Genomic DNA, 9,485 nt, shown 5'->3' with positions numbered 1-9,485 from the left:
GCGCGGCGCGGCAGCCATTGGTGCTGTGAGGAGGCGCCGCCGTCCCGTCCCGTCCCGTCCCGTCCCGTCCCGTGGTCTCTGAGGACAGGGGCGTGGATGTGCGAGCGGGCTGTGTGGTGGTGGTAGGACTGAGCGTCATGGTGATGACACGGGGATGAAGTCGTTCGTGGTGGTGGTGGCTGTAGAGGGGCTGGTGTTGGTGTGGTGGCTGTGGGGTTGTTTTGGGGGTGCTGTGTGGAGACCTTCCTTAGGTGGGATGCGGCAGGAATTGCGTCGGTTGGGGCTTGGCTGCCTTTAGGCCTCGGTCTTCAGAGCAGGGTTTGGATCTCATGGTTGGGTGGTGGGAGCCTTGCTCTGCCTTCATGCTGAGCTCTGCCTTAGAAGCTGTGGATGCAAGGTATATTCTGAGCAGCTTGTCTCTACTGTTGGTGGCGGTGACTGTTTAAGTGCAATCTTCTGTTGTACAAGTTCTGTTCTTTTCTATTGTGAATTTTAAGGAAACGGAAGGAAGAAACTTGGGGAAAGAAGCGGCATTGAGGAGTAACTGATTTAATGAGAGGCAAATACACAGCTTCAGTCACTTGAAAGAAGTACGTAGTCAGTTACTTCTCGTTTCTCCACTTTTGGTAGTGCTTAATATTGTTAAGCCAGGCACCAAAGACTTCAAATCAGGGAGTTCTTCTGTTCCAGTGCCTCAGAAGCAGCCTGCTATGTTTCATTTTCCAGTAGGTAGCTGGTATGAGAGTAACATTCCAGTTAGTGTGCCCGTTCTCACATGTATACGGCCTGAAAGCGTGCACAGACTGAAAATAGTGCATTTACTGGCACCCATGTAAATATAAACAGCACTTATATAAATGTGAATTATGCAGGCCATTGGTCAGATTTTCCCTCTTCAGCTGATCAGGACTGAGGTTCACTTATGAAGTGTCCACACTTTGTTATAAATATGCGTGCATTCACAAATCTTTCAAATATTAGCTTTTTACACTGGTATCTGTCTCGTCTGACAATTTCCCATATGTCCAATAGTTCTTTCATGTTCTCGATGAGAAAGAAAAGAAAAAGAAGAAAAAACTCTGCAAATGATTTAAAAAAAAAAACAATACAAAACAAAAAAAACTTTACTATGCAGGTGACAGAGTGCTGGCACAGCTTGTCTGGAGAATTTATGGATTCTCTTTCCTAGGAGATCTTTAGAAGCTGCTTGGATGTGATTTGGGGCACTCTGCTCTGGGTGTCCCTGCCTGAGTGGGGGCTGGACCAGATAGACCCAGAGGTCACTGCCAACCTCATCCATTCTTGGATTTTGTTCAGTCAGGGTAGTATCAGGCCAAGGCCTAGATGCCTGCCTGAATACCTTGGAAAATTCAAAGGTTCTCATGTGAAGACTGTTGAAATCATTGGACATATCTCAGCAACTTCTAGGGCCCTAGATTGTCCCTATGAGTGCTGACATATGAAAGCATTAAGGAAATAACACACACAGGCCCAGGCTGGTTTGGATACCATTGAAATTAAGCTGTCACTGATCCTAAAAAAAAAAAAAAAAAAAAAAAAAAAAAAAACCTCAAAGCTGAAACAGAGGTATGTGGAATCTCGCCATTTCCTCTGAATTAAGAGTAGGCAAACGTTGTTTTAGCAAAGTTCACTTCACTGTTCAATTACACTCTGCATAAAAAGCACTAGTATTTTGCTTAACACTGTCCTGCATTCTTTCACTTACCTTCAGCTGTCTGCTGTCTTTTGTTTTTTTTTTCCCTGAACTGTAGACTGTCTGGAGTGCGGCTCATCTTGTGCTATTGTACAATGAGACCAGCTCTGTGCTTGGAACTCAGGGGCACCACAGTAGGCAAAGAGTGCCGTTTCTAAAAGGTTGAAATATCAGCCTAAAAATACCAGGATTTATTTATATTTTTGATTATTGAGGTCACCAAGCTGACACTTAATGTGATGCTTACACGTGTTTTGAGCAGGAAGACCTGTGGGAAGCAATCCAAAATAATGGTGAGTCAGGAAATGCCAAGTGCGTCGAGATGTCTTGAAGAACCGCATTCATCAGATGAAGTCAGCACATCCTCCAAAGAAGTACTTAAGCCCAGTGACATGTAAGTTATCATAAGATGCTTAATATTATTATTAATTTAAGAGCTAATGCCATTACTTACAGTATGGTCTTTCTCATGTCCCAGATTGACAGTGGCTCTCTAACATAAACAGCATATGCAAAATTCTGTAGTGCTACAAAAGGGCCCTTTGCAGCAAGAGATCAAAGAATTATCTTGAGATAGCAATACTACACTACGGACTTACAGTAAGGATATATGCTGAGCATCTAATTTGTATCTGACACTTCGTAAGTGGGTGTGAAAATTACTTTTTTTCTTTAATTATTATTACTAAATGGCTGTCTTCAATTACAAAACACCAGTAAGAGCTGCAGAGCCCTTAGTGCTTAATGTTTGGAGTGCTGAGCTGCAAGAAATAGATCAGTGTTGCTAGAAGAGAGACTTTGTGCATATTTTTTATTGATCTTTAATGAAGCATATGCAGTCAGGGATGAAAGGCCCTTTCTCCTTTCCGGATGGCTCATATGTTATATGACAAAGATGCAGATTTCCACATTGCAGTAGCAATTCTGCAGTTTTTTCTCTACTGCTCTTTTTAACTGGCTAATTTGATAAGCCACCAGCTTTCAACTTTTGGAACTCTCAGTTGACACTGGAACTTGCTAAGTAAGGAAATTCTACCTTGTTTGCAAAAGGGTTTTGTGTGGGAGAGAGTCGGAAGCATCAGTAAGATTTTGGTTGGGCAAGCACTGACTAAGATGAATGTTGGTAGATTTTGTGCTTTTCTTTCTTACCCCATCCAACTGATTTCTTAGAACCAGTTCTTTGGCATCTTCACTGTGGCCATATGACTGGCAGTGCATTCCTTCCTTCTGTTCCTCACCTGTCCTGAATGTTTCATTTTGTGCTTGCCATTTTGGTGTTCCTTCAGTAGGAGGAAAGAAAAACCTGAAAAATTACCTGTCTCAAAGGAGCAGTGACTGTGGAGATGTGAAATTTGAAACAATTTCTTTCTTTGTTATTTTATGCATCTCTGTGCACCAGTAAATTTTAGGCAGCGCTCTTAACTCAGGGTGGCAAAAATATCACAACAGTTTCCTAGATAGAAAAGTATGGGTGTCATGGTTTTGAGATTGACTAGTGCATTTCTGATTACATTTCTGATTGTTTATAATCATTATTTGCCCAAGGAGGCTGTGGACGCCCCATCCCTGCAGGCATTCAAGGCCAGGCTGGATGTGGCTCTGGGCAGCCTGGTCTGGTGGTTGGTGACCCTGCACACAGCAGGGGGTTGAAACCAGATGATCATTGTGGTCCTTTTCATCCCAGGCCATGTTTTTTTGTTGTTGTTTTTTTTCTTTTTTAACCTCAGACTTGGAGAGGAAGACATTGCATTGTTTGTACTTTATTGATTCAATTTTGTTCTACCCATCCCTGTTTCATCCTAACAAGAACCCTTGCTTTTGTCTTCTCTACTTCCCTTTCAAAAATCTAATTTCAGGAAAATGTCAGAAGTTTCTGCAGCCATGTCTAAAGCTGACATCAAGCCAAAATCTAGCTGCCATGCCAAACAATGGTCAGATGAAATAGAGAACTTATACAGGTTCCAGCAAGCTGGGTACAGAGATGAAGTTGAATATAAACAAGTGAAACAAGTTGATACGGTAAGATTTAAAACTCTGCAGGAGTTCTTACACTGAATTCCTCTCTGATGTTAAATTATTAAATAAAACTGAATGTGCCTCTTGTTTCCTGTAGGCTTGTTTCTGATACAGTTTTTTCTCCCAGATCTGACTTGAATTCTCGTGCAGTTGTTAGCTGAGCAGAATAATTTATTTTACAGAAGGAAAATAGAAACACAGGCCAGCCTGGTTTTGTTCCTTAGGTCTTACACGTTTACAAATATCACCTAGATTTCTTTGAAGAGATGTAGCTGTTGTCTGAAAGACTAATTCAGTTTTGAGGGAAGGAATATATGAAAAGTAATTCTCTGCAAAGTCTCCCCACATCTCTGCCAATGGCCCTGAGAGGAAATGCATTCATTGTCCAGGAGCTCAGTCCTGTGCTATTGCATAGCAGCATAATCAAATGTCATGCACACTCCAAATTTGGTTTCTATTGAATCTGACCAAAGTAGAAATATCTGAAGGCAGTTGTGTTACAGGGAGTTGTGTTACAGGCATTTGTCAACAGAGCACATCTAGGACTTGGTCTTCTGTTCATTGCAGTTGATGGCAAAACTCCCTAGCACATCAGATGAGATATTCAGTGGTTTCCTGAGATTCAAAAGAGCAAATAATGTGTTACCTGCATTGAATTTCTGTAATTGGTCTTCCAAAGCAACATATATAATATGAAACATACAATTTTAAAAGATCTTAACCTGCTGTGTACATAAATGCTGCAATTAGTGTGGTAGGATGAGTCCATTCAAGATTTATGGCAGTGTGTAACCACACGCAATTAAATCCTCATAAAAGCTGAAGAGCATCACTTATGCTGATTTAAAATGTGTGTTCTGTTGAAGCTTGCCAGGATCTGGTGGTTCTTTTCCAGCTTACACATTTTGAAATGTTGTATTTACTCCATATTATGCTTCCTGACTGCAGTTATGATTAATGATGCAATTACAATGTAGTTGTAACAAATGTTAAAGCTCTTATCTTCAGACAGAGCATGCACATAATTCAACTGTATGCCAAAGTAATGCAGAATTAAGCTACTGCTTCTGGAACTCTCCATTCAGAGAATGCTGTACTTCAATATCCTATTCTCAGCTCTGCCTGGAATTGATGGGATTCTTATTACTTGATTTTTAAGGATTGGGCTGATCAGAAGTAATCACAGTTGTTCAAACTGGAGGTAGCTGTCAACACCATAAAGCTCTCAAACTAATGACATGAGCACTTGTATGTTCAGAGCTTCACAAAATGAATAATGAACAGCACTATGATGGTGCTGGTGTCCTGCAGGACTGATGCTGCTTATTCCGAGACTTCTCTGATCAAAAAATTATTTATATTAGATCAGAAAACTGTTTCCTAACATCTGGTTCTCAATCTTTTTTAATACTTAAGGAAACTAATGCAAAGTCTGTTCAGAAACACTTGTTTTCCCATAGAACTGTACCCTATATTCTCTACAACATGGGGCACAAGCATCACTCAGTGCAAACTTGTTCCAGTGAATGAATATCCTTTTATTTTCTTTGTAGGTAGAGTGTTGGCCAGAAACTGGATTTGTGAAGAAGCTTCAGAGAAAGGACAACACCTTCTATTATTACAATAAGCAAAGAGAATGTGAAGACAAAGATGTTCATAAAGTGAAAGTTTATGTATACTAATTTTGCTACTTTCCAAAGTTTGTACATTTTAAAATAAATCTTTTTGTTATGATTTGTAAGAGAATGAGATTTGTATAACCCAGCATTCAAAGCATAAATGTCATTCTCGGATAGAATGGGGAATACAGAATGTGTTCCAAATAATTTGATATCAAAAAGATAAAAAGCTGCAAAGGGACTTTGCGTATTTGGTTTGACTGTGCAAAGTCCATTATAAGTAGGCTCATTAATCTTTACTCTGAACAACATAATCTTGTCGATATCAGCTGCAGTCTCTTGGTGTAACTGAGGGCTGTGAGGCTCCCAGTAAGTCCAAAAGGCGAATTGTAGTAATTGTAGTGCCGTGGAGAGGAGGAACAACGAGCAGAAATCTTTATTGTTTTAGTCTGCTGTTTATTTAGTTACTGTTGTGTCAGATCTGTTCCCCAGCATGTTTGCTTAGCGTTTCCCTTTCTGCCCTCAGCAGCCCAATTTAGGAATCCTCCCTCAAACGGCTCTACTCAAATAAACTTTCTCACACTCTGTGTTTATCACTGAGACTAACCAGGTCTGTTTCTTTTGATTGTTTCCTCATTTGGAAGTTCTTGATCAGATAACCCTGCTGGAATAAACGTTCTCACTTCTTGTTAATGAGGGCAACCCACCAAGTTTGTTTCTGGTCACTATCTTTGTTAACACTAATGGGTCAGGGTTTCTGTCTGTAAGTGCTTGTTCTTTTTGTTTGCCTCATCATCCCAATGTCTTGAGGCCTTTACCCAATTGGACATCAAATAAACTGTCTCACACACCACATATCCTGACAGCATTCATTGATTTGGAAGGTTATGCTGTTTTATGGAAGAAAGAAAAAAAAAAGAATTGTGGATTTACATACAGTGGGATCAGGGAGTACGAAACTGCAGAGAGCTTGGAAAACATCCCAAGTAATATTTAAGTTTAGATAACCTACTTAAATGAAAAGGGGGGTTTCTGGGCAGAATTCGTCTTGCTTACCTTCAGATATCACCTTGTCAGTATCTACAGCTTCTCATTTTACAGCCTTTGTTCTGAACAGAGGACGGCACAACGCAATTCTTGTCGATGTTGGTATGCAGCACCAGCCTCATAGTTACCTTCACTTGAAGTATAATGCTTGAATCCACCCAAATGTGGGTAAGTGACCTGCTGAAGCTGACTCATCTGAACCAGTGCTGTGTTCATGGTAGTTACAAATAATATGTTATCAATTCCTCCTGTCTCTAGACTAAAGCTCAGGATAATCATCTCAACCAAGTTTTAGGCATGGATGTGGATGCTGGCAGGAGGACATTATGTGTGGCAGTGTACATTTTAATATCTAAGGGTTATTCTTCACTTGAAAGTAAGGCGTAGGCCAGCTCAACATGCAAAGTAAAGGGTCACAGTAAGCAGCATAGATACAGCGTTCAAAAGATCTTCTTGTCAACAGGTGGCAGTGTTCCAGTCACCTTATTGAGATGGCTTGGAGATTTTTAGCCTAGATTTGTATGGACTGTGTTAGAGAAACAACTGGAAGGGACTCAGAAGCAGCTGTGAAGCTTTTTGCTCCAGGAAGGTCATTGTGTTGTACAAGCAGAGTTCTGCAGTGACAGCCACAAAGCATTACTGCGGTAAATTTTAGTTCTCTTCCATTCTCCTTTTTCCTTTTGTTTGCTTTGTGCATACTTCATAAGAGAGGCCTTTTTTGTGCTTTGCAAACAAACAGCAGGAACAGAACAATTACGATCCATCCATTTTTTCACGTTATGACTGAGGCTCTCCCTTTTTCCACAGAATCCAAAACAAGAAATCTTCCAGTGGAGATGGAAAGAGACATTTCCAGGTAGACATTTACAGGTAGATAAACTTACCAGCAGAAAGGACTGAATCATTGCCATCAGCACGCACACAGTAAGTGAGAATTAATTTGGTGCTATAAATCTATAATAAAGACAGAGTTGGGTATTGAAGCAGAATTAAAACAGCAGGAAAGTTTTTAAAGCTTAATTATTATTATCTTTTTAAATAAAAGCCTTTTTAAATTGAAACAAATGTAAAAGATTATTCTGTGTTTCCCTCGTTTTATCTGCTGGCACCAAATGTTTTTGCAGTGCAGCAAATTTTTTCTGCATTATGCTTTAAAACAGTGAGCACGCATTTCATACAGCCCACGAGGGCTGCTTTTCGGCTCAGACAAGTAGGACAGCAATTCACACATTCCACTTTGGAAAGGCTTTTTTTTTTGTATGAGTTGGCAGATTCCTCATGCTTAAAGAGAGCGAGCAGCCTAGATTTCATTACTAACATTTTTTCTGTTCTGTGTGTGTTGAATCTCACTGTCATATTTAAAAGATTAACGGGGTGAAAGGGAAAGAAAAGCCCTGTCATCAGTGCAATTTTTTGGCATAGCTTCAATCAGCCCCGATGCCACATTTGAAAGTTCACGCACTCCATTACCAAAAAAGCAGGTCTGGTATTGATGGTGACAGCTTCAGCTAGACTTGTCCTTTGGCATCCAGATTGTATTCATACTGCAGTACAATTTGTGCCAAATTTAAGGTTATTGAAACCATTTTGAAGACCTCAGCTGTGGAACGCCCTAGCTGTGAAGCCAAACAGTTTCTTTTCTGCTGAAAGAGAAACAGATATTGGGGCTCTTGCCTGAATTCAGCTTTGTCTGTGATCACAAGATGACATTAATCTAGTGTAAGGCTGCTTGCTTGAGCTATTTGTCCTGAAGTGGATTTGGTATTCAGCTCTGCTTGCTGAGGAGGACACAAGGAGCAGCATAACCCAGGTGCAAGGCTGCCTGTCAGCAAGGTCGAGCTGCCCAAAGTCCGAGGTACTCAGGCTCATTCTAATTCACTTTGTGGCTGTGTAGCAGACAAAGATGGATGCTCCCTGTATTTGCTGAAGCTCAGAAGAGGTGCTAAAACAATCCTTTCCAACACCTACTTTTTGGGCTTTTTGTTTGACAGTTTCAGATGAAATGGCCAGGGTGCAAGCCCTCAGGTCACGCTGAGGAAATAAAGCTGTGTTTTTGTATTTTAGGCTGTTTTTCAACGTTTTCAGCCTTTCCTTGAATTCATTCTGCAGCCGTATTGTCTGAAAGTGATTCTACAGCTGATTGCCTTACAGTCACAGCAGCTGGGCTTCCACACCAACTACCAGTGCAAGCATTTCACTGTTCACTTCAGTGGACAGTTCCAGTTCTGAAGGCTTTCGAACCTCAACCTTTTCCACTCATAAACATCATTTCCTACCTTCAAGTTGTTGGAAATAGCTTCAAACTTTGTTAAAGAGAACTTTAACTCAGCAGCTGCTGATGTCACTGTGCCTCACGTTGAAAAAAGTGAAGCCCACCTGGAGGCAGTTTGAGTGGAACTGCTGTATTTTCTTTGCAGGTTCTCTCATATTTCCCTGGTTCCACAGCACTCTTCCATACGCTGCAGCTATTTGTGTTAGGTGCTGCCAGCTCATAGGTGGTTTTGTGAACTCAACCATGGAATCATAGAACGTGTCGAGTTGGAAGGGACACACCAAAGGTCATTGAGTTCAATTCCCAGCTCCACACGGGACCATCCAACATTCAAACCCTATGTCTGAGAACATTTGTCCAAACACCCCCTGAACTCAGGCAGGTCGGGGCTGTGCCCACTGCCTTGGGCAGCCTGTTCCATGCCCACTGACCTCTAGTGAAGAAACTCCCTCAAATATCATAAAATAACCCATAATATTCATGCTAATCATGTTAACAGTTATAAACAAAGGCTGGATTAATTCTTTTCATTGCAACCATTTTCAACCAAATACACCACAAATTCTTTCATTGCAAAGCATTTTCAACCACATCAACCAGGAATTCTGGCTTTTGTACTTATCTCTGTTATCACTTGCCTGTTAATATTTGTGTGCATGCTTAGTTCAGCATTATCCTGATATTTGTTATTTCTGTGATTCTGAATTGCCCTTAACCAACATCCCATTGGCCCAGGGCATAGAGACAAAAGGAAAGGAATGTCTAAAAAGAAGAGGTCAAGGGAGGGAAGGATAAGTGCGTGTAGGGAGTCAGCCAC

General features: G+C 40.9%; 1 protein-coding gene across 7 annotated transcripts; it reads left to right on the top strand.

The window, feature by feature from the left end:
* The first annotated feature begins 9 nt into the window (after nucleotides 1-9).
* On the top strand, nucleotides 10-6,221 carry MEIG1 (meiosis/spermiogenesis associated 1). Of its 7 annotated transcripts, none has more exons than XM_052681048.1 (5): nucleotides 10-74; nucleotides 512-590; nucleotides 1,977-2,108; nucleotides 3,571-3,733; nucleotides 5,284-6,221. In XM_052681048.1, exons 3-5 carry the CDS (start codon nucleotides 2,005-2,007, stop codon nucleotides 5,410-5,412), a joined length of 396 nt encoding a protein of 131 aa, XP_052537008.1. In that variant the 5' UTR covers nucleotides 10-74; nucleotides 512-590; nucleotides 1,977-2,004; the 3' UTR covers nucleotides 5,413-6,221. The 7 variants fall into 7 exon arrangements, with proteins under 7 accessions (XP_052537008.1, XP_052537010.1, XP_052537004.1 ...); XM_052681047.1 differs by having other exon boundaries at nucleotides 29-74; nucleotides 498-590; XM_052681050.1 differs by lacking the exon at nucleotides 512-590 and having other exon boundaries at nucleotides 1,974-2,108.
* The last annotated feature ends 3,264 nt before the right edge of the window (nucleotides 6,222-9,485 follow it).

Source organism: Tympanuchus pallidicinctus, unplaced genomic scaffold (genome assembly GCF_026119805.1).
Source record: "Tympanuchus pallidicinctus isolate F22 unplaced genomic scaffold, pur_lepc_1.0 scaffold19, whole genome shotgun sequence".
Taxonomy (NCBI): Eukaryota; Metazoa; Chordata; class Aves; order Galliformes; family Phasianidae; genus Tympanuchus; species Tympanuchus pallidicinctus.
The sequence above is the reverse complement of the archived record's forward strand: the minus strand, read 5'-3'. Positions and strand labels throughout refer to the sequence as shown.